The 25998-nt window shown below is 40.8% G+C and overlaps 1 protein-coding gene across 2 annotated transcripts in view; it reads right to left on the bottom strand.

Moving 5' to 3' along the window:
- The window catches only part of SEZ6L (seizure related 6 homolog like), a 439056-nt gene that overhangs the window by 107697 nt on the left and 305361 nt on the right, over positions 1 to 25998 (bottom strand). For both annotated transcript variants that reach the window (XM_088467896.1, XM_088467897.1), the window contains exons 5-7: positions 17027 to 17219; positions 12822 to 13007; positions 5460 to 5625 (exon numbers count right to left, since the gene is read on the bottom strand). In XM_088467896.1, the coding sequence (XP_088324022.1) occupies positions 5460 to 5625; positions 12822 to 13007; positions 17027 to 17219 (545 nt within the window). The remainder of the gene's footprint in view (positions 1 to 5459; positions 5626 to 12821; positions 13008 to 17026; positions 17220 to 25998) is intronic.

Genomic DNA, 25998 nt, shown 5'->3' with positions numbered 1-25998 from the left:
AAAATGAGCACATGTTCACTTCCAGGAACTTATCCTTTTGAGTACTAAAACTTTGCCATTGCAACCTTATAAATTGTCTTACAAATCAGAGCCTGCTCAGTATTTGAGCTAATTAAAAAATAAAAGTACTCCCACTTCTGTCTGTTAGTGCTGCTAGGCTAAGGAAAAACTTACTACTACATTTATGTTTCTTACATTTGTATACCTTGACTAATAAGCAATTAGCGCTGTAACTGTACACAATCTTTGCATCTGCATTTTGTCACAGTGAGGTACAGTAGCACTTATACCAGGTGTTCAGTTGTCTGTATATGACATATACAGATATAAGTGGCTGGCGCTACGTTCCCTGTGAAGTCTAACGATAGACCCAGAATGCAGCCAGGAACAGCAGGAGCTTTCAACAAGGCCCCTCAAAAGGATAATTGTATTGTGAAGTGGTTCCGGCGCTTCCTGTGATCTAATGAAAGTCTTTTCTTTTTGGTATTTTTCTCCCAAAAATATATGAAAAAAAAAAAAGTATAAAACCGTAACAATGTTTTATAAATCGTGAAAGGATGATAAACACTCACCCTTTAGAACTGAGTTGTAGATGTTGGACCCAATTTTTACCATGGTCCTGCGGTGGTTGCAAAATGCAACGCTGGCCTTTAAGGTGAGGTCTTTAATTCCTCCCACACATAGTGTTGTAAATGGGGAAATAAATACGACAAGCTTCCATGGTACAGATCAATTTACCCAATCCAAGATTTTACACAATATGCAGTGTACTCACCTCGAATGGGATATATTATACGCCTTGGACATTCATTTTCTCATCCCAATGTCCGTCGGTATATTACTATGGATCCTTATACCCAGTCCAAACATAATTGTGGATATACACTAATTTCTTTATAAAACAGTAATTTTATTTCTTAATCTAGCAACATGTTTCTCAGATCCTAAGTTTGCTTCCTAAGGCTGGTCTGAGGAAGCAGATGTAGAATCTGAGAAACACGTCTACAACTCACTTCTAAAGTGTGAGTGTATATCAACCTTTTACGATTTATAAAACATTGTTACGGTTTTACACTTTCTTTTTCTTTTTCATATATTTTTTGGAGAAAAATACCAAAAAGAAAAGACTTTCATTAGATCACAGGAAGCACCGGAACCACTTCACAATACAATTGTACATGACATATGTTTACGCGGGATGTAGTTAAATGCACGGTAGCCGCGATGCCGCCGGTTAAAATCCCGACGGCTAATGTCCGACGGGAGATTTAAGATAGACATCGAAATGCCGACGCCTATCTTAATCCCGATGCCGGAACACAGAAGGAAGCCGGACCGAACTAGATAAGTCCAGGGCGCCCTTACTGTTAGCTGCGCGCGGGGGGCGGTTAGCTTTAGGCACTCCTAGGGTTAGACACCCCCCTGGGAGGGTTAGGTTTAGGGTGCGGGAAGAGGGGGTTAAGATTAGACACCCTCAGGGGGACTTAGGGTTAGGCACCACCCCGGGAGTTTTAGGGTTAGGCACCCCTCTGATGTCTCTAATTACGGACCAAGCATTTGCTGACTGCACTGACTCTATAGCAAAGCCACAGGTAAGACCTTTATGCATTTAGGACTATACAGCAAGTCAGTTATGGGGTGAATTTTGGGGTGTTGAAATGCTCTGGCTGGACTTCTTTGGGGCATCACCATTTAACACTTATTTTTAACACTTCATATCACTCTGTTTTTTATTTGTTACATTTTCACATATTTATTTTTCATTTTTCTAACACTTTCAAAACTAAACAGACACTTTCACTTACTTAACACTTCAACACTTCACTGCTATTTTATATTTTATTTTGTGTGGTGCCATGGAGTGGTGTGGCTGGGGTGATTTGGGGGTGCCCCATAGTGTTAGGGACTTATCTGATGAAGTTACCTTGACGCTGTTGGGTAGGCTCATAACTTTGGCTAAATTTATGCCAAAAACCTTGTATATAACATATAATTATTAATGGTTGTATGGTGCATTTGGTCTCTTATTTTTCTTTCTATGTTCAACCCCTAAGGGAGGGTTAGGGTTAGGGGGGGGACAGGGGACGGCAATAGTACTTACCTGCCCCAGTCGGGATCTTTATCCTGTCGAGCATCCGCAGTCGGTATTTGTACCTGCGGCTAAACAACCACCAGCATTCCAATACCATTCCGTTTACGTAAAGGTATCCAACAATCCCTTTTTTTCCCCCAAGAATGTTAATAATGTTTGGGTTTAATAGATAAGACCTACAAGTGAAGTGGTCTTTCCTGGAAACCTCATTGAGATGATTTTGACGTCATGTGGCTAGGATGGAGAACTATAGCCAATAAGACAGCTAATGCAAGTACAAAGGATAAGATTGTGAGATTAGGTGCACATACTGTAGGCAGGTTTGTTTAACTCCTTTTGAGTAGAAATCACAGAAGATGATGGATAAACATACTGTATATAATTCTGTGGGAGGAACACAATTTGGATAAATTCAAGACAGGGAATAGATTTAAAACTTTATATGCTGTGTTAAAGGGTTCCCAGATGGGCAAGCCTTTTATAGACATTGCCGGTATAGTCCCTTTCAGAATAAATTTCCCAAATATGTGGAAAAAATTACCAAAATATAATTTATGGAGAATGTGAAAAATGGATTAAGGCATAAAGTGGAACTCAACCAACAAATCCATGCAAACAGTACGTAGTCATACTGATTTCTCTCAGAGTATATGCAGTATATGCATGTACAGATGTGTCCTCATACATTATTGCTGCAGTGGCCCCAAACAACCCTTTTTGATGCGCCATGTCCCATGCAACTTGGCATGCCCCAATCGTATTTTTAGCATCTTTTCCACCCAACTTAGTCGCAAACAGATGTGACAAACTGCTACAAGAGACTTCACTGATTAATTAGATATGCAACACTTATATCTGTGTGCGACTGAGTCTGCATACAAAGTGCTACGATGCAGTGGTATACAGTGCCTTCAAAAGTATTCACCCCCCTTGGCTTTTTACCTTTTTTGTTACATTACAACCTGAATTTTATGTGATGGATCTGCACAAAATAGTCTAATTTGGTGAAGTGAAATGAGAAAAATATATATAAAAAAGAATCTTTATAAATAAAATTCTGAAAATTGGCATGTGCATATGTAATCACCCCCTTTGCTATGAAGCCCCTCAAAAGTTCTGGTTCAACCAATTATTGTCAGTAGTCACATAATTATTGAAATGAAGTCCACTTGTGTGAAATCTAAGTGTCACATGATCTGTCAGTAAAAAACACCTTTTCTGAAAGGCCCCAGAGGCTGCAACACCACTAAGCAAGAGGCATCACACCATGAAGACCAAGTAGCTCTACAAATAAGTCAGGGACAAAGTTGTTGAGAAGTCCAATTCTGTGTTGGGGTATAAACAAATATCCAAATCTTTGATGATTCCCGGAGCACCATCAAATCCATCATCATCAAATGGAAAGAACATGGTACCACAACAAACCTGCCAAGAGAGGGCTGCCCACCAAAACTCACAGACCAGGTAAGGAGGGCATTAATCAGAGAGGCAGCACAGAGACCAAAGGTAACCCTGAAGAGCATGTTCGCGTACCCCCTTGCTACCCGGACCCCTGATGCAGCAATAAGGATGTATCCCAACTGGTACCATTGTTTTATGATTCCAAGTTCTGGAGAACTTAGCCCTCTTTGTTAAGGCATTTTTATGATCATTTCTGGCACATTATTTCTGCCTACTGTTGCTCAATGTTTTATGTACCCATATCCACCAGATTATCTGTTGGGTGATCAGTGCATAATTGTCTATGCACATATTTACATGTTTCATAAATAATATCTTTTTATGGTTTATTGGGCTAGCGCCAATTATTTGTGACACTCTTCTTCTGCCATTATTGTTACCCTTGTGAGGTCTAATTAGGGAGACTCACAGTCACATTTAGGCTTGCTCTGACCCTAGAAGCGCCCACACAAGCACATCGTAAAACCTTTTATCATTATACATTGCTCTGTGATACCACAAGCAACATGAAGAGCCATTTACCAAATGTACACTTAATTAATTCATGATGTAATCCAAAACAAGTCCAAATGAGGTTCCCACTTACCATTGTCACAGAAATTACACTCACATATTCTGTTCTTAATCCCATTCTTTCTGTGAACTGATAAACTCCTTTGGCCTACCCTGCTACCTTTATGCCAAGTCCCTCACAGATGACAATGTGACATTCTCTCCTGTTATTCAAGCCCGCTGCCAGATGACATTGACTTTGTAAAATGTGCAGAGAGATTTAGGCTTGGGAAGGGTTTGCTCAAACTAAAATCTAAATTTCAGTGTAAAAATAAAGCTGTCCAGCATTCGTGGGCTACATGCAACAGCAGACAGTATTTACCCTCCATGCAAAAATATTAAATGTATTTGCACCCCTTGTGCAGTACACCATGGTTTGTTCCAGATACACAGTTACTTTTTTTTTAACTTTAACCTCAACTTAAAATTAGCCCCATTATCTTCTTCCTTGACTTCTACGACATCCTAATATCTAGTCTTCACCTCACTCGTCGTTCTTCTACAATCCACAGGAAGACTGATATTCCTCACTTACTGCTCCACATCCTCTGCACCACTCTGCAAACACACTGGTTTCCCACTTCCTGCAGAAACCAATTAAAGCTTCTTAAGATGGGTACACACCAATACAATCATTGGCCTGATCACCCGTTATTGGGTGGTCAAGCCAACGATTGCATAGGTGTATATACAGGAGCATTAGCCGATAAACTGCTTAAAACGCTCCTGCAGTGGTCAGAAACAGGAGGTCACACTTTATGTGCTGTTTAATATTTATCTGCTAGAACTCCGGACCCCATAGAAGTCCATACAAACTGAGCTATTTCTAGCTCACTATGTATGGGGCTCACAGGGGGTCAAGCTTGGTGCACACTGCTTAGCTGATAGGGAGCGTTTAACCAGAACAGCCGAGGATTTCAATGGTGTGTACCCAGCTTTACTCTCATTAGCTCTTCCCCTTCTTCCATTTCTGACCTAATCACAATGTGCACTTTCTCTTGCTCTCTTCGATCTACCTCTGCTCTATGCTTTTCCTACTCTCTGGTAACCAACTCTCTCTCCACCTTGAAGACTTTTCATGTGCTGCTCCCCAATTACTGAACATCCTACCCCACCACAACAGGCTATCATCCAACCTTCAATATTTCCAGTGCTCTCTCACCTCTTCACCATAGCCTAACCTACTCCCTACTGATACTACCTCCTTTGCATGTTCTACCAGCTCCAGTACTCTCTCCTAATGTCTCTTCATTACCCTTTATGGCTGTCTAACGCTGCAGAGATTTTGGCTCATTACAAATTAATGGTAATAATATGATGGTGATTGGCGCAGCATGTATATAATAATCCTTACCTGTCTTTTTCTGTCAAAATGAACTTCTCAAAATGCAAGTGCAGTTTCTGTCCTCCCGGAGCATCTATTGTCCATGCACAAAACAGATTGTTGCTGTAGTTGCTGGGGAAGTTTGGGGACAACACTCTTCCAACTGTGGCATTTTGAATTCTCCCTCCACATGGAGCTAAAGACAAAATAACAAACCATAAATGACCATAAATGATAAACAAACGTGATTTGTATCCAAATTTGATTAAAAAAAAAAAAAAAAGGCATGGAAATGCAATGTTTTCATGTGAATCCCATGCTTACTTCCCATGTGTGGAATCTTACAGATCTTTACAGTTCCTGCATGTCTCTTTTGTACTTTGGATGCACTTTTTCTAGTAATCACCTAATTATTTCTGCTTCATAATTCTTTTCAGCTTCCTGCTTAGTTGAAAAAAATTGTACAATTAAAAAGCTGATGTTCAAGCCAGCTGTGCTTTATTCAATTAAAAGCACTGCAAAATGCTTCTTAGCTTAAGTGTGTGTATACAGCGGGGGAGGAGGGGGGTACATATGTTAGACTATAGTTGTTTGCTGCTTATCTGTACAGGATACAAAGATTATTATGGAAATCTATATTGTTGTTGCTTTCCTTTTCTTGGAAATTTCCAGAACCTTCCAGACCTGACAACACTGCGCAACAATGATTTCAGACCAATTCCCACCATTAGACCATATCTACAAACTGTACATGCACATAGTAAGGTTGAAAAAAAATTACACTTCTTTGAAATCCTAATTGTGTTGATCCAGAGGCGGGAACCCAGATGCTCAGAACAGTCTCATTAGTGTAAAAAGTCCTTCCCCAAAATCGCGTAACCAATTATGCAGTGCTGTACACAGAATATTTTTGTCATCTTATCAGTAACTAAGGGATCCATGTACTAAAAACTCACTTATTTTGGAGAAAAAGCTGAACTTGCTTTGCTTGTTATTGTTGCGAAGCAGGAGGCGGCTACCACAATTTTTACTAAGAGTAGCCCCGCCGAGGATAGGGAACTTAAAGGGTATACAATCGGGAAGCCGGCTGCCTTAATACCGACAGCCGGCTTCCGGACTGTCATATCCCGGCTAGGGTGAAATGCCGGGCATCTATATCTAGACGCCTGTCATTTCCCCGACGCCAGGAGACAGGCGCCCGGTATCCCAATCGAAGGGATGCCGGGCGCCGCGAGCGGACAGCCGCGGGGGGGAGGGTTAGGTTTAGGGCACCCGGGGGGGACTTAGGGTTAGGGGGGAGGTTAGGGTTAGGCACCCCTAAGGAGGGTTAGGGTTGGGGGGTTAGGTTAGTAGATACTTACCTGAGGACGATCGGGATTTCCAGCACTGTCGGCTTCCGCTGCCGGGCTCTGCTCGTTTGTCGGGCTGCCGCTGCTGGGATTCGAACTCCCGGCCATGCGGCTGCCGGGATATCAATCGGGAAGCCGGCTGCCTTAATACCGGCAGCCGGCTTCCCGACTGTCATATCCCAGTGAGGGTGAAATGACGAGCGTCTATATCTAGATGCCTGTCATTTCCCCGATGCTGGGAGACAGGCGCCTGGCATCCCGATCAAAGGGATGCCGGGCCCACGAGTGGACAGCCGTGGGGGGGGGAGGGTTAGGTTTAGGGCACCGAAGGGGACTTAGGGTTAGGCACCCCCCCGGGAGGGTTAGGGTCAGGCTAGGGGGAGGAAGGGTTAGGGTTAAGCACCCCCGGGGGGGACTTAGGGTTAGGCACCCCCCCGGGGGACTTAGGTTTAGGCAGTGGGGAAGGGGGGGTTAGGGTTAGGCACTTAGAGGGGGGATTATGGTTAGGCACAGGGGGGAGGTTAGGGTTAGGCACCCCTAAGGAAGGTTAGGGTTAGGGGGGTTAGGTTAGGTTAGTAGGTACTTACCTTAGGACGATCGGGATTTCCATTGCTGTCGGGCTTCCGCTGCCGGGCTCTGCTCGTTTGTTGGGCTGCCGCTGCCGGGATATCAATCGGGAAGCAGCCGGCTTCCCGATTGATATCCCGGCAGCCGCATGGCCGGGAGTTCGAATCCCAGCAGCGGCAGCCTGACAAACGAGCAGAGCCCGGCAGCGGAAGTATCTACATACCGATTCCACGTAAAGTCACCCCCTTGGCGGTGTCAGTAGAGAAGCACTGCACGTCTTGACACTGTGGATTCTCCCCTGTCACCTCTGGTCTCCCATCCCGGGCAGCTTCAGTTCAGCAGTGAGAGTGTGTTTTTATTTTACTAACTTTATTAACAACTGGACAAAAGTGACAGAGCTCACTTCCTGGAAGAACCTGCTTCTCACTGGTCTTCATATGAGGAGAAGCAGATACTGGCAGCTGTCACATAACTAGTCACATACCCCACATGCTGGTCACAGCCCCTGTGATGGAACTCAATAAATTTCAGCTCCAGGCCCACGTGGACCTTTATCTGGCATTGCTTACCTCCCCTAAAATACATGTACAAGCACATACATATGTTAGGGTAGCCAGCTAGCCTACCAGTATGTTTTTGGACTGTGGAAGGAAACTGAAGTACCCAGGGGGCACCCACGTAAACACAAGGAGATCATACAAACTCTGACAAATAGAGCCCTGGTTAGGAACATACTCTTGACCCCAGATCTATGAGCCTATTTATTTTATGAGCCAGGCTGTTATGTGGAACAGTACTGAACGGTTTTTCAAAAATCAAATAAATAACATAAATGGCATTGCCAAAATCCAACTGGAAGTGTACCACCTCATAAACACTAATATTATTAGGTTTGAGCCATCGTTCATGGCAGCACATATGTTTCAGATTTTTATTCCGCAGAATCGTAGTCAGGCTCACAGAACTATAATTTTTTGTTATGTTTTCATCCCCATCTTAAAGATAGGCACCACATCTGCTTTCCGCTATTATTGTTGCACTGATTATGATTAAGTCAATAAAAACTGAATTAATTACTTTAGCACACATGGGTGGATGTCATCTGGTATTAGACAAGTAACATTTAATGGTGTGCAAAGTCTAGTGCTTCACAATCGATTTTGTGATATTTTTTTTAGTGATTTGTGGGTACAGAGGAAAAAAACTATATATTGTATACTGTAGGTAAACTTTCTCTTTCACATTTATTTTCACTACTTGTTTATTTTGTTACTCCATATTATAAGCTTTATGTTTCTTGCTGATTACAAATGTGAAATATTTTCTGGGATTAAATTTATTATATTGTTCAGCTTCAGTTTTTGCTAATCTGATTTCCTTATTACCTATTTTGTTACTTACTGTACTTTATATTCTCATTATGAATGTTCATTTTTCAGTCCCATCTAGTTTTAGAAAGTACTGTCAATTATTTATTTTCCCATTATTATACCCATTATGTTCATATTTAGGCACACTGGTTTCTTTACAGTAAGTGTTTGCAACAGTATATAAAACATTTTTTTAAACTTCTTGCTTAATTCTTGTGCTTTAATTATGAGGAGACTCTCTCAGTCTCTATGCTGAAGAGTTTACTTGACCTGATTCAACTTCTAAAATGCAGTTTATGTAACTCTAATTAAATGTAAGCATATTGTGAGAATTATTCCCTAAAAGCCTCTTTACCTGGGCAATAGATATAATGGTCCTAATTCAGAAGTAGACACAGTGCTGATGCGGCACTGGGTATGCATCCCGATGGTTACCGGTGGGAGACGCAGAACGAATTTGGACACAAGAGTTGTGGATTTCAGTGGGTGTTTCTGGGAGGTAACAGGGGAGGGGTGGTTAGGTAGAGGCGGGTGTGTCACTGATAGTGATTGCATCTAAAGACGAAGTAGCACTGACACAGGACACCAAGTTCACACTGAGAAATTACACCTACATAGGGCTGGTATGTTTTGATGGTGGGACCCATAGTGTGCACCATGACTGATTAGTGTTACTGCAAGTGGGCATCTAGGTATGAACCGAAACAACCACGGTATTAGCATAAAGACGCAGACATGGCTGCGGCAGAAGACAAAGCAGTGACTGTGTCTACATTTATCTCAGAATCAGCCGTAATGTGAGTTCGATATTACCAAGTGCAGTAGCACTGATCTGGAGGATTATTACATATGGATAAAATAGACAGGAGGTCTCTAGGAAATGATAAGGGGATGATAATGACAACGCTGACTAGATTTGCTTACTTCTGTAGAACCACAAAGTAAAATGAAACAAGCAATATAATTGTACATTTATATCTTCATTTACATTTGATAAATGCACAGGAAATATAGACACAAAAAGTAGGGTCAGGGGAGGGGATTTATCAAGCTGTGATTTGTTGAAAGTCGCTGGAAATATTAAAGCAAAACTGTCGTCAAAAAGACTTTTTCAAATCTGACCCACTGCAAGACATCATTTCACAGATTGTGTACATTAAACAAATACAGTACAAACCGCTGGATATATTGACCTGGGGTTACACAAACTGCAGGAAAGCCCAACAGAAAACTGCCAAAAAAGAGGTGGTGGTTGTGACAGACCTGTCAGCATGTAAATATAAAGGTAAAATGTTCTTCCTCCCCTTTCTAAATGGGCTGTGCTATTAAGAATTTATCCCAATCCTCTAAGGGGTTACCAAAACAAATGTTTGGGTCACCGCACCAATCCAGTGCTAAGTAGCATTGACCACATCTGGAACCATTAGTTGCTGGCTCCAGGGAAAAAAAGAAATGTGTGCCCCTTGCTAATACATAAATGTGTGCCCCCTTGCTAATAAATAAATAAATATGTGCACCTTTGCTAATAAAGCAATGTGTGTCCCCTTGCTAATAAATTAATGTGCCCTCATGCTGATAAATAAATGTGTGCCCTCTTTCTAATAAATAAATGTGTGCCCCCTTGCTAATAAATAAATGTGCGCCCCCTTGCTAATAATGAAATTTCCTTATTTTTTAAAGAAAAGCACTGTTTTTTTTCAATGAAGATAACATTAAATTAATCAGAAATACACTCTATACATTATTAATGTGGTAAATGACTATACTAGCTGGAAACGTCTGGTTTTTAAAGGTGTATAGAGGCCCATTTCCAGCAACCATCACTCCAGTGTTCGAATGGTACATTGTGTTTGCTAAGCGCATTAGAAGACTAATGGATGATTAGAAAACCCTTGAAAACCCTTGTGCAATTATGTAAGCACAGCTGAAAATGGGTTTGCTTGTTAGAGAAGCTATAAAACTAGCCTTCCTTTAAGCTAGTTGAGTATCTGGAGCACCACATATGTGGGTTCGATTATGCTCTCCAAATGGCCAGAAAAAGAGAACTTTCATGTGAAACTTGACAGTCTATTTTTGTTTTTAGAAATGAAGGTTATTCTATGAGAGAAATTGCCAAGAAACTGAACATTTCCTACAACGGTGTGTACTACTCCCTTCAGAGAACAGCACAAACAGGCTCTAACCAGAGTAGAAAGAGAAGTAGGAGGTTCCGGTGCACAACTGTGCAAGAAGACAAGGACATTAGAGTCTCTAGTTTGAGAAATAGATGCCTCCCAAGTCCTCAACTGGCAGCTTCATTAAATGGTACCGTAAAACGCCAGTGTCAATGTCTACAGTGAAGAGGCAACTCCGGGATGCTGGCCTTCTAGGCAGAGTCGCTAAGAAAAACCCATATCTGAGACTGGCTAATAAAAGGAAAAGATTAATATGGGCAAAAGAACACAGACATTGGACAGAGGAAGATTGGAAAAAAATGTTATGGACAGATGAATCGAAGTTTGAGGTGTTTGGATCACACAGAAGAACATTTGTGAGACGCAGAACAAGTGAAAAGATGCTGGAAGAGTGCCTGTCGCCATCTGTTAAGCATGGTGGAGGTAATGTGATGGTCTGGGGCTGCTTTGGTGCTGGTAAAGCTGGGAGATATGTATAAGGTAAAAGGTATTTTAAATAAGGAAGACTATCATTTCATTTTGCAATGCCATGCCATACCCTGTGGACAGCGCTTGATTGGAGCCAATTTTCCACCTCCAACAGGACAATGATCCAAAGCACACCTCCAAATTATGCAAGAACTATTTAGAGAAGAAGCAGGCAGATGGCATTCTGTCTGTAATGGAGTGGCCAGCGTAGTCACCAGATCTAAACCCCATTCAGCTGTTGTGGGAGCAGCTTGACCGTATGGTATGCAAGAAGTGCCCATCAAGCCAATCCAACTTGTGGGAGGTGCTTCAGGAAGCGTGGGTTGAAATTTCTTCAGATTACCTCAACAAATTTACAGCTAGAATGCCAAAGGTCTGCATTGCTGTAATTGTTGCAAAAGAAGCACGCTTTGGCGAAAGCAAAGTTTGAAGGACAAAATTATTATTTCAAATGAAAATCATTATTTCCAAACTTGCCAATGTTTTGACTATATGTTCTATTCATTTTGCAACTCATTTGATAAATAAAAGTCAGTTTTCATGTAAAACACAAAATTGTCTGGGTGACCCCAAACTTTTGAACGGTAGTTCCTTTAAATTATTAATTTAACTCCATGGTACCTATATATTTGAAATTGTTATTTCGTCCATAGTAATAATAATTATACTGTATATTATGTGGGTCTAATATTTTGTGTTGTTTAATGGTTATAATACTCTACTTCCTCTTTTTCTCCTCTACTTCCTCTTTTTCTCTTAATCTGTTATAGTCCATTATATAAGAAAAAAGTAATAAGATGAGAACAGACTGAATTATACAACTTCCTGAGTTTATCTTCAGAGAGCAAAACTACTATATATAAGGGCAGCCAATCAGGGGCAAATCAAATTATTCAAAATGTCTGTCAATAAAATAGGCTGCTGATGATTAGGCATTCAGTCTGGTATGTTTCCAATCCATTCTACCACCCGCCACCCACAATGATAGCAGTTTCCCATAAACCATATGTGGTTTGGTTTAAACGGCACTGAATATTATTTTGGGATTTGAAAAAATTGCAACAAATCACAGAATATTTTAGTTTTAACCTTCAAAACTGCTGGATAATAAATCCGACCATTTGACAGCCAAAATCTCAAGCAACGTGCGGCGGTATGTGCCAATTGCAATCCTGCTGGGAAAACATCCATTTGATAAATTCAACCCAGAGTGTATTTAAACTAAGATAAAACGACAACGTAATAGTTACTGCTGAAAAATACAGTGCATTTCTAAGTTTATAAAATTCTTTAAATACAATGTAAAAACATCATGTGGACACCTTTATTTTATTGTAGTTATAGTTTCCACAACATGTATGCATTTATGTGGTATTCTATGTGGTTTTATGTTAGTTTGATCTAGTTCTTTATTCATTACTGGGGTCTGTGATTTGTGTTTTTTGTTTTGCTACAATAACATACCTATGCAGACAGGCTCTTTATCACTCCAACGTGGTTTAGAAGCATTAATGCATGTAAGGTTTCTGGATCCTTCCAACTCATACCCCATATAACACTGAAAATGGGCTGTCCCTCCAGCGTGAAGATCCATGACAGTCACATCACCATAATCTGGCCTTCGGGGAAAACTGCAGCTCAGCATGAAAACTAACATAAAACAAATATATATGTATTTCAGTGACACTGAGACATCAACTCAAGGATATATTAGAGGTATACAGTAGGTTGAAATCACCATATACTATATGTAGCTAAAAAAATAAGCTCTCTATAAAGTTGATTAAACAGCCTTCCACATGGTGGGGACCAGCTCATTTAATAACAAAACATGCACAGGAAATAATGTTATTGTAAGGACTAAAATTATAATCAAACAAAGCAAAAATTAGTTTAAATAGGTTAAAATATGAATTACATTTTCTAAAAACTATTGCTAGCAAATTGTATGTTCCTCTGTACTAGAATCCCTCCAGATACAGACTCATTATTTATCTTGCAGAAGTCTGTCTACTAGAGCAAAGAAATTTCCCTTAAGGCGCTCTAATTTACACCAACACGAAAAAGTTGCTGTAACCAAAGGAATGGCAGCCCTATGTTCTACCATTAAAACTTCAACAAGAACAGCGTTGCGTGTGACTTAATAAAATTCTAATGGCTAAGTTCAAACAACAGAGGCTTATCTTGTAAGATAATATTTTAAAAATGATAAACTAAATGCTAGATAGTAATTAATCAATCAACATATATAATAACAAATAACAGGGCAAAGACATGTTGATTTAAGAACAAAGAAACAAAAAAATTGCGAATTGCGATAACCTTGGAACAGACACTTTTTTTGTAATCATACAGCTTAATGTAAATATAGTAGTCACAAAGTGTTTTCCATATTTTGTAGTGTTATCTTAGATTAAATTTGTGCCTAAAATAGTATTTTAAAGGGTAAGAAATGTATTACTTGCCTCATCTTATCAGCACCTCCACCTATATCTTTACTACAAGCTATTAGAAATTATATCATTTGTTTCATAAACATAGGGGTAGATTTACTAAACATTAATTTTTCAGAGCTGCTCATGATCGGCGGCGGGTTTTTAAAGGGCATTAGGATTGAATGATAAACAAGCCTGATTTAGCATTAATTAGCATTGCCATTTAAAGTCCATTAGTCAAAGCTGCCGAATGTTGCCGGCTTTAAACAACCAATGTATAATAAATCTTCCCCATATATCTTTGCATTTATAAGGCTATCCACTGAGCAAAAACTGTTTCTTAAAAAGTTGAAGGAGGAATTCTCGTGAACACACTTGGAGCTGTATTGGTTTCAAATTAGAAAGTATCCTCACCATCCCAATCTTTTACACAATAAGTACAAATCGCCGGCAATATTAGTCTAGTTTCACAAACTGCAGTAAAAGTCTCTAAAAAACCCACCAGAACAAAAGAGGAAATATAGTTTAGGCATTGTCATCTCTCAGAGGACACACCCACTAAGTGATCAACCCACCCAGCTTCCGGCCAAGCCGAAGGGGGTTAACATTGATGGCATGAAACCATCAACGGTGAACCATCAATGGTTTGCACCCATCCATGGCCACCCCTGCTCGAGGGGACGAGTTTGGGTCAATCAGGTTGGGGGCGGGGCTTAGTGTCACAGGGTTAAATTTGGTGCCCCCCATATAGGAAAAAAAGCATGAATCCATTGCTGATATGCAGTCATCGATGGCAGAGAACCAATGTATCTTCACCATCAATGACAAAACTATCAAGCATTGATGGCACACTATTGATGATTGTTAACTTTCAAAGGTCAATGACCAGCTCTAATTAAGAATGTCTGGTATCAGCTAATTTTCATGTCAGATGCACCTTGTGAGTAGTTCATCCATCATCAATGGGATTTTTCTCTCCCTAAGGATTACGTTGGCTCAAGAAGATTGTAGAAAAGTACTTACTGACAACACTAAACTGAGAGATGTTTATGGGCCATAGGTGGTAGAAAATTATAACAAAGTACAGAGGCATTATTAATTCTTAAAATAAATATGGTGATGTATTACTAGTTATTAAATACATATGCAAGATCTATGTTGGCACTTTTATTGACTTTCTTTCCCTGTAATAAGGGAGGTTTCTGCTAAACCATATGCAATATTGGATTCTTAAAACCACTGCATATTGTCTAAGGTTTTGAGTTATTACCCTCCATTCCATTGGATAATGAAATAATAAATGGAATAAAGGGGGAGGGGGGGCAAAATCACCAGTGATGTACTACTGTCTTGAAACTTCCCCAAAAAATAAGTATTTGTTCACCCCCCCCCTCTCACTTATGTCTTCTAGAGCCTGCTGATTGTATTGTTTCAGCAACAGCTGCAGACAGCACTGTTTGCATTGAGTGTAGTAGGTATTACTGCTGGCTGCATGGTTGGCGGTTCAAATCCCGACAGCGGAAGCCCGGGATGGGTGACGATCCTGATCGCTAATAAGGCAAGTATAACTAACCCTATTTTCTCCCCTAACCCTATCCCTCCTTTAGGGGTGCCTAACCCTAACCTCCCCCCTTACTGCCTAACCCTAACCTGCCTCTAAGTGCCTAAACCTAACCCCTCCATTCCCACAGCCTAAACCTAAGTCTTCCGGGGGTGCCTAACCCTAACCTCCCCCCGGGGATGCCTAACCCTAACCCCCATTCCTCTAGCCTAAACTTAACCCTCCCAGGGGGTGCCTAACCCTAAGTCCCCCCGGAAGCCCTGACACCTAACCCCCCCCCGCGCGGCTGTCCGCGCCCGGCGTCCTGCTTACCTTCGTTCGGTATGCCGGGTGTCGGGCTCCCGGCATAGGTCTAATGACAGGCGTCGGGTTTTCGACGCCTGTCATTAGTAGTACCTTACCGGGTTTTGACAGTCGGGAAGCCGGCAGTAGGCATTTAGACTGTCGGCTTCCTGACTACATCCCTTTGCATTGATATGATATTAGCATGAAATACACTGTTGTTATAATTCAGAAATACTGATGTACATAAACTCAAACTTGTGCATGCAGCATATTTTCAATATATATATATTTCCTATAAAGGAAAGGCTGTTACATCTTAAAAGACATTTAGCAAAACAAAATCACTCTAGAGGATCAAAATCCGACTTTCATCTAACAAACAAAACCAACAATTGGGAGATGAATATAGACAGATGGTTCGTTTTTCCAAAGGAAATGTTTTCCTTCTCAAGGGCTTCTAAAATGTGGCCAAGTTGATTTTATATTTTAATATACAGAAACAAAGTGCTTCTCTACTTGGTCAAGAAAAACACCTTTTTTTAAATCCTTTTTAATTTTTTTCTAAATGACACCATCAGACATCATAAATATGATATATTATGTGCTTGATCATTCATTGAACTAAAATTTATTTTGAAATAATGAGTGTTTTTTTATTACTGTTAGTGTAATAGGTATGGCGTGTAAGAACTCCAGTGCATTACATTGAGAACACTAGCATGGCAAAGTTGCCTGGAAAGAGACCTAAACCTGATAACTACCCTAGGACCTACTGACCAGGGTGGTTTAAAAGAGCCCTAGCTATTTTTAAGAATGTGTCTGATAGTCTAGGAGCAGTGGCATATCTATAATGCGTGCAGGTCGTGTGGTGCACATGGGTGCCAGAGCAAGGGGGCTCAGTGTTAAATTCCCTGCACCCAAAATAGACCACACTGTGTGCCCCCTCCTGTATACCTGCTGCCAGTGGCCATCTCCCCATATATTCAGAAAGATGGCACTGATACAGGAGATTGCCTGACAGGAGAAGACTCTGGCGCTGTGTCAGTCTTTCTGAAAATATGACCCAAAACATGGCTACTGGCTGAAGATGTAGGGGGGAGAAATGCTGCATAGAGGAAGTACTATACAAACACCCCCAGGAGGGTGGACCACAGACAAACTGTACAACCATAAAGGCACCAGTCCTGTACTGCACAGTTTGTGGCTGTTTTTTATTATGGCAAAGGGATCCCACTGTTATGGGCTCTCTGAAATCAGTCTAAGCTATATATATATCAAGGGCTGATTGAGGATTTAGGGGTAAGCACAATGCCCATATTTATATTATTTATCTATGTAATAGAAAGAGCTTGAAACAGACTTGTCTACATGTTTGTAGGAACACTTACTTTGGTAATGCAGCTGAAAAGTCCCAATTGTATCATCTTGAAAAGTTTTGAAATAAACTGAAAGACTGTTGGTTGGACTTCGGATCACCTGACCTTCAACCAGAAGAGTTTCATTGGCTAAGACCAGAAGACCATCCTCACCCATGCCACGAATAGACAGGTGCTCGCCCTCAGATAGGTTCACACTTTTAACCTGAGGTAAACACAAAAACACCAAGGTCAGAATCAACATGCCTCAAAGTATACACATTATCTATTTACAATGGTGGCAGATATTTTGTGATATGGGAACTACTGACATTACTGTGGCAAAAATCAATTTGTGATGTTGCCTAGGGCTCTATTTACTACAATCCGCATATTGAATGCAGATTGTAGTGTGATATTACTGAGTGAATTCGCATTTCGAATTCAGGCAATATCACAGGGATATACCGTGATTAAGTGACCGCGCATGCGCCGACCGGTCGCTGCTGCTACCCCCTCCCCGGCGCTAAGCCCTGCCCCCGGTGCTAAGCCCCGCCCCCATGATCATGGACCCCCCGCGACCCCCCCTCCACCCCCCATGACCCCCCTCTCCCTTAATTACACTTACCTGCATGCTCCGGGCCTCCGGTGATGTTCTCCATTCCTCCGGTCAGGTGAGCTCCCATACTGCACTGGGGCCCGATCACCTGATGACCGGGCAGCAGTGCACTATGGTAGACCAGCTGACCGGAGGGGAGTCATCACCGATCACCGGTCCCTGGAGTCAGGTAAGTAAATTTTTTTTTCTTTATGTAACAGTAATCAGCTTGTGGTCTGTTTAGACCACACAGCTGATTACTGGGACCGACTCCCGGCTCTGCTCTCTCCGTTAGAGCAGGGCAGGAGGCCGGTAACTGGGGGAGACCCTGGATAATGCCACCTCCAGGTGGTGTTATTATCACAGGGCTTTCCCCGATATTTTTTCACATTTTATTTTTAGTAACTCTGGTCGGATCACATTTCCCATTACAGTTATGGGAAATGCGATCTGCTTTACTAAAAATAAGTGATACTTAGTGGTTGGAGTAGAATTTTACAAATTCTACTCCAATTGCCCTGTAATAACTATAGGTGATACTAAAATAATGTTAATAAATAGAGCCCCTAGTGTTATAATTAATTATCTGTAAACTGATACAATAGCCATTGATCAAACCTGAAAAATGGTTACATCCAAATTTTGTAGTCCACAGACACACTGTAAGCTTTAACAATTTGCAATATGTAAAAACATAACACTATATTATTCTGAATCTGTGAAATTATAATTTTTATGATTTGCCTTTAATTATTATAAATAATTTTATGACAACCATTGTTAAGTGAAATTGTTCATCTTAATGAGATAAGCCTTCAAACCTCCCCCCATAAGATGATGAAAAATCTAACACAGTAAAAACTATTTTAAAGAAATTGACACCTAAAGAGTACAGAGCCCAAAACAGTATCATATATTCGATAGCAAACAATACTACTATTAACATATTTCCATGTAAGTAGTTGTTTAGAATACTATTTGCATCAAATTGAGCTTTTCAAATATTTAAAAATATTTGTTCGTATATAACTTAAGAGTTTGCCTTCTAAAATGTGGCTATTAGTGTCCTTAAACTTCTTCTTTTATCTACACATGAAAAAACATGGGTTCCTATAAAGCATCAAGTAATACATTTGTAGCGTAAAAACCAAAAATAAACATCTTTTTTCCTAATGACTAACTATAAACTCCCTATTGGCTGATGACAACCTTTGAACTCCTATAGCAGTAAATAACATAACCTTTGTATAAATAAGACCAGACACATTATGCATTGGCAGGAAAAAAGGTCAGCTTTTATTTAGTATTATTATTAATATTTTTACTTAATGAAATTGTATGGTAGTGAAGAAGAAACGGCCAGTTACGACAGTATTGCCCGGTCAGTTACTACAGTATTGTCATCATCCCCAAGACTCAACAAACGTGCCTATGATAAAGCATTCTGTCAGCCCATCAGCCTATGATAGGGTTGTCTGAGGTATTCAAACTATCCTTCCACCAATCACTTTCAGTGGAAATTGTCTTCATTTTGGCACATAGTACCTTCTTGGGACAGTCTAATCTTGGAGCCCAAGTCCCAACCCACAGCTCACAGTACAAAAGCTGTAATCAATGAGAAGCTAACTCTCCAACAGTGTTGGGTTCACTGATTAGCTCAGCTGGGCCTGTGATGGTGAAACGGAAGTGTGGGAGATGGATCATATCAGGGAGAGACACAGACTGCCACCTATATGAGCACTGACAAGTCCCTCTTTTCAGGTAAAACAATGGGCCAGACCCCATTCCAGGAACTTGGTAGACAACGATAACTGTATTCTGGGCACCCTGAGGCTCTAGGCCCCATAGCAATGGCACACCCTGCACCCACTATAGCCATGCCAATGCTCTACACATGACATTTATGCAGATGCGTCCTCATACAGCTATTGTCCATAAGCCATATGGTGCGAGAAGCCAGGTGTGACTGAGATGCTCTGAGAGGTGTAGTGTACCGCCTTTTCCTTTAAGTGTTGCATCTTAATTGTATCGCTTATGCAGCAAAACACCACTAAAAAGTACTAGAGATGCTGGGCTGCGACTGTAACAGATATACATTTTGAGACCCCTTTAGCACCGATTAATATTTTGGAAGGAACTATAAACTGACATTGATGTAATGACAGAAATTCAGTAATTACAGAGGCATGCTGGGAATTTTGTCCACATTCTTGCATAATTAGAATGTGCATGACATACAAATATCAGCCCTAGAGGATGCTCAGCCTTGAATAGACTGATTCATGTCCTGATTGATTCACAGATCTTATTTAAAAAATGTGTCATGTACCTGAAACCTCTGCATGACACAGAAATATAATCACATAATAAATTGTGTTAAAGAAATGTTTCTGTTAAATATAATCCAAGGCTATGTACCATCAGCTGTCCTACTTTGGCTCTTGTGAATGATGGGTATAATCACAGGAACCTGAGGGTTAAGACTAATGAAAAGGTAATAGTGCAAAACACTATGGGCAGCTGTGTCACCTGTACTTTATGAAATGTCTGCCTACAGATTTTATTTAATGTATTGCTCATTAGAACAGTTGAGTGTAATTATGGGGTGCATGGAGATCACATTTATCCAGTGGTCCAACTGTCTAGTCCAAGCCTGCCAATTGCCGTGGTCACCTTGCTCTGGGCTTGGCTTGATTATTGAGATGTAGTCATAATGTTGATATCACAATGTTGACAGTTATGATGTGTTATGATAACTGATGAACTCATGCACTGTCAAAACCTAAACAAAGTGCCCTTTGCCGATTACAACCCCCTTTCCTGGAACACACACTTATTCGTAGGTACTCGACTGCTGCCTAAACATCGCACTGTAAGTAATAACAATGCAGGAAGCACAGGTATTAAAATATAGACAAAGGAATTTAACACTTCTATAGGGAACTATAACCTAGATTCTCAGGAGATCTCCCATCCAAGAATAACCCAAGCCCTTACTGCTTAGCTTCCCAAACACGACAGAAGAAGTTTGTCTAAAACTAATTGATGTAGTACTAGTAATACACATTGCACTCCTAATCAGTGATTACTATAATACTCTCCTGCAGTTAACGTCACTGCAAGCTAGTAACAAACAAGGGTTCAATTTAGCTACTATATTTAAGCAACTAACAAAAGGGTATGCAGTTATATTTTCATTACATTAATAATATACACATTATACATTAATAATATATACATTCTTGAACAGTAATTATAATTCCAGAATAATTCAATAAACATGAGAGTGATTTCTTTAGATATACAGCAAACTGCAGGAAAAGGCATTTCAAAACACATGGATTATCCAGAGTAGTATATTAGCCAGATGTATAGCTACTAGCAATAATAGAATGTATCCAGGATACTTAGCAGATGAAGAAACCAGCAAAACTTCATAGGCAGCTTGCAAACAGCTAGAACCAGGACTAGGCAAGACATGGAATCCTTTGGGAGACTCAACCAGAACAGAACAATCCATACAGGCCCAAGAGCCAGCACCTGATTAAAACTACTGGCAAACCAATCACAACTGACCAGGCCAATGTCCAGGCTGGCATCATCATAACAGATGAACAAGTCAGCAACCTTCCAATGATTCAGTCCAGACTCAACCAGATGAATGTCAATATGTTGACATTCTGCTCAGATTGTTAGCAGAGGGTTAGGGCTAGGCTATGAAAGGGGAGAGTTAGGGTTATTCACTAGGTAGAAGGTTAGGCCACAGGAGGGGAGTTTAGGGTTATGCACTAGGCTGAGGGTTAGGGTTTTGGGTTAGTCATACTTACCACTGGAAGCGCCGTGGGATCCACCAGAAGTCATCCTGAGATCACTGCCGAACCTGAAAATCACCACTAAAGCTGACGGACCAGGTAAGTCATCACTATACCACCAGGGTCGTTTTGTCAACATTCAACATTCAAATCATGTCAACATTTCAACACTATTTGAAATAATGAATGTTTATGTGGACAATTTAGACATGCCAAGCATGAATGTTGACTTGATGAATGTCGACAATTTATAGCACACTCCTCATTTAATGATTATTAGCACGGACAGCTCATTAGGGACTTCTCTCACTATGGGCAGGATTCAACAAGCATCACATTTTGGATGTGATGCATCCTGCCAATTATTGCATGCATACCAACGTTTAGTAACTCTGTATGCATGATGATTTAAATCAGGGATGGGGAACCTCAGGCCCAGGGGCTGTATAAGGCCCCCGGAATCATTTGATCTGGCCCTCAAAGCTTTTTTTCTGCTAGCCTCATCTAGCTTGAAGGGTTTCTAGAATGGCACCCCAGCCTCAGGATGCTCTGGGCATTGCTGTAATCACTGGCGATTGTGACTCCACCCCTGTGTGATGTCACACGGAGGGGGCGTGGTCTGCACCCGGCCCGCAAATAATGTTATATATATCAAAATGGCCCTTGGCAGAAAAAAGGTTCCCCACCCCTGATTTAAGCAAAGGACAGCTCTCCTGATAAGAGCTGTTCTTTGCGGTGTTGGGACTTCCAGGTTTATGACCTGGGAGTCCTTCTGCGCATGCATATGCCCGAGCAGCGGGGACCCTGGGAAGTCAGAAAAGACGTAAATAGGCTTTTATTATTAGGCAACACCCTATGTCTGTAATGTAAACTAAGTGCTTTCTCATACACCTTTAAATACACTATGTACCCTTATGAAAACAATATGTATTCTATGCACAAACTTGCTGAAGAGTTTTTAGTGCTTTCAATATGAAATTTATAAGCCTATTGTCGCTGAAAATATTTCAGATAAATTGAGGGAACTATACATAACAATACAAATAATCTCCCTACAGACAGGGAACTTTGTCATAAATGTTATTGAGTTATTGTGTAGTTTATTTATTGCTCTTTTTCTTTACTGTTGTGTTTGATTTTGTCAGCTAAAGGCTATATTTTATATATCACCCATAACTTAAGAATGCAGCCTTTATCTCTGTTCCTAGAGTGATATGCCTGCCAGGAAATGCAACATTTTTCTCTTCTTCCTAATAAACATTTATGTAACATTCTAAGGGCCCTAATTACTACAATTCACATGTAAAATGCAGTGTAGTGTGATATTTTCACCTAAATTCACATTGTGAATTTAGGAAATATCACAGGGATTTATTAAAAATCCCTTGCTGGGACAGAGCTTGCGATAAAGCTCTGTCCCTGCGAATTCCCTCCACAATATTTTCACTGGGCTCACTGAAACACTGAAAGGAAATTCAAGGAGTGAATGGCTGCACATCGCTCTGCCATTCGCATTGACCGGCATGAGTGATTTAACCTGTGGTGTGGCATTTTGCTGAGAAGAACCATCCTGTAACAAGTATACGCTACAGGATGATTGATCATATTCCCCCACTATTTAGAAGAGGTGATTTTATGTGTCTTTATCTTGAAAACAGTTGACTAAACTGAAACGTTGATCTGCATGGCCGCGACTTAAGTCTCTATTTCAGATGCTGGGTTGTGACGCACATTCTTGCAATGTATACTTTCCTTGTGAGGGCACCAGCAGCAGTTGCCTAATTGTATCTGGGAGTGCCTCACCCGGGTGGATGGTTATATATATATATATATATATATATATATATATATATATATATAGTTCCACTTTATACCGGCACTCACATTAATCGTGTATAATGCTCCGATGCCCAGTCATATAACTTGTACAAAATAAAAAACAGAGAGACGGCACTCAGAGACCGTCACCAAAATAAATCCAATGTATTAAGGTGAAAACATGTTAAAGTTTCGAGGTGCAACCCCCATTCTCAAGCCAACACCACAGCTGTGGTGTTGGTTGAGAAAGGGGGTTGCACCCCGAAATGTCACCATATTTTCACCTTTATATATATATATATATATATATATATATATACATACACAGTCACGTGCATAAGAAGCATACTGCAAAAGCAACCAAAGAGTTTTTTAAGGCTAAAAAGTGGAATGTTATGCAATGGCCAAGTCAATCCCCTGACCTGAATCCGATTGAGCATGCATTTCACTTGATGAAGACAAAACTGAAGGGAAAATGCCCCAAGAACAAGCAGGAACTGAAGACATTTGCAGTAGAGGCCTGGCAGAGCATCACCAGGGATGAAACCCAGCGTCTGGTGATGTCTATGCATTCCAGACTTCAGGCTGTAATTGCCTGCAAAGGATTTGCAACAAAGTATTAAAAAGTGAAAGTTTGATTTAGGATTGTTTAGTTTGTCCCATTACTTTTGGCCCCTTAAAAAGTGGGAGGCACATATAGAAACCGTTGTAATTCCTACACCGTTCACCTGATTTGGATGTAATTACCCTCAAATTAAATCTGAAAGTCTGCAGTTAAAGCACATCTTGTTTGTTTCATTTCAAAGCCATTGTGGTGGAGAATAGAGAAAATTCTGTCAATGTCCCAATATTTATGCACCTGCCTGTATATATATATATACACATACAATGAGCCAGCACGCCACATTCAAGAAATTTGTAAATGCCCTGGTGCCATCCTTGGTGTTTCCAAAGAAACAGCCAAATGCATAAACAAGGAAAGAAGGTGGCACTCACGTGTCTGGTAGATCAAGAGTCACTCTGCAAAATGTGTCTATCTTGTTCGACGTTTCAGTCTGTGTTACTGTATTGATAAAAGTCACACAGACTGAAATGTCAAACAAGATAGACACATAGACACAGTTGTCAGAGTGATTCTTGATCTACAAGATCCGTGAGTGACGCCTTTTTTCCTTGTTTTATATATATATATATATATATACTGTATATATATATATATACTGTGTATATATATATATATATATATATATATATATATATATATATATTTATTTGTAAAACCTAGGTAAAGTGCTGCAGTTTTCTCAGTCACAGTCATAGTGTTAGAAGAGTCAGACAGCCTAAGGTGAGTAATGATAAGGCTTTCACGTAGGCTTATAATAATGAGATTGGCTGTATGCTGGAAGCCACTGCTATTACTTCTGATATTGAGAAAAGGGTCTGTGCACTATAATGAAAACTGTATCTCAGAGGGGATGAGTCCCAAAGGATTTCTAGTTGCAGCTAACCATTCAAGATAAATTATTCCATTATTCCAGGTGCTGTTTCTGTAACATATTAGGTTGAGCACTTTAACAAGTGTTATTACTTTTTCAGGTTTGTAAACCCTTTCCTGTATTCATGTGGTCTAGCATATTGCAGGACATTGGAAAAATTAATATTGGGGTCCCAAGTGCGTGCTCCAATCACCCGGTGCAGTGCAAAACTCTGCTAGGGGCATGGGACTTTGGACACTATCCAAAAGGAGAAGGGCCCCATTTTTCCCCATCCCCTCAGAGCCAGAATGTACCATTGAGGGGAAAAAGGATTCTTCAGATCCCCCTTTACCAAAGCTAGGGAGGACCTCTTGACATCCCCGACCACTGGGCTCCTTAGGGGGCAAGGGTCTTCAGGCTTCCCTCCATCACAAGGCTCAGGGTTGCCGCTTTCTCTCCAGGGTTAGCTGAAGCTTCCCCCAGGGAACAGAATCTTCAGCTCTCCACAAAAGGAGAGCTGAAGATTCTTTTACTGGAGGCCGTGGGGAAATAAAAATTATCCTTGTCCCTACCAAAAGACTGGGGCAAAGGAAAAATGGTGCAGCCTGAATATTAAAGTGCAGTGCAAAATGCTATACTAGTGCAAATGTGGCTCTAACACCAGTGCATCTTCAGGCACCCCTGGGTCAACAGGCACCAGGGGCACATAACACCTCAGGCTTCAGGCTACCAGCCTCATAGTCAGAGTATCAAGTGTTGGTCCATTACCTACAGGAGGGTGCCTTTAAGCCCACCATCGTACATCTGCATTTGATCTTAGCCGAAAGGCCGAGAAGCTAGATTTACTACCTTAAGTTAACGTGAGTATCAATTAAGCTAATGCAGGTGTACCTGTGTGTGCAAGTGGAAACCAGTGCTGCCCATTGCTGTTATGGTGACTGATGCAGCCATCGTCATGCATGAAAGTGAGGCTTTAGGTATTTAATGTGATCCCAGTGCCAGTGCTCAGCTGTTCTGGGAGGCTGGATCTCACGGATGTAAAAACAGGGGAAAGAGGAGCCGGTAGGAGTCAGTCCAATTTGTCTTCAGGCATTGGAAACCACATCAGAAGCTCCAGATGTGACATCAGAAGCACCAGATGTGACATCAGAAGTGCCAGTTGCGGAGAGGTTTGCAGCAAAGATACAAAAGTAACAGAGGAGTGCGGCCAAAGAGAAAGGAGGTGCAGCCATTGCCGGTACTATAGTCTTACCAAATTGAGACATGGGAGAGAAGCACTGCAGCTTTGTACAATGAACTAGC

Source organism: Taudactylus pleione, unplaced genomic scaffold (genome assembly GCF_031769625.1).
Source record: "Taudactylus pleione unplaced genomic scaffold, aTauple2 ptg000078l, whole genome shotgun sequence".
Classification (NCBI taxonomy): domain Eukaryota; kingdom Metazoa; phylum Chordata; class Amphibia; order Anura; family Myobatrachidae; genus Taudactylus; species Taudactylus pleione.
Note: the sequence above shows the minus strand (reverse complement) of the source record. Positions and strands in the feature narration are given on the sequence as shown.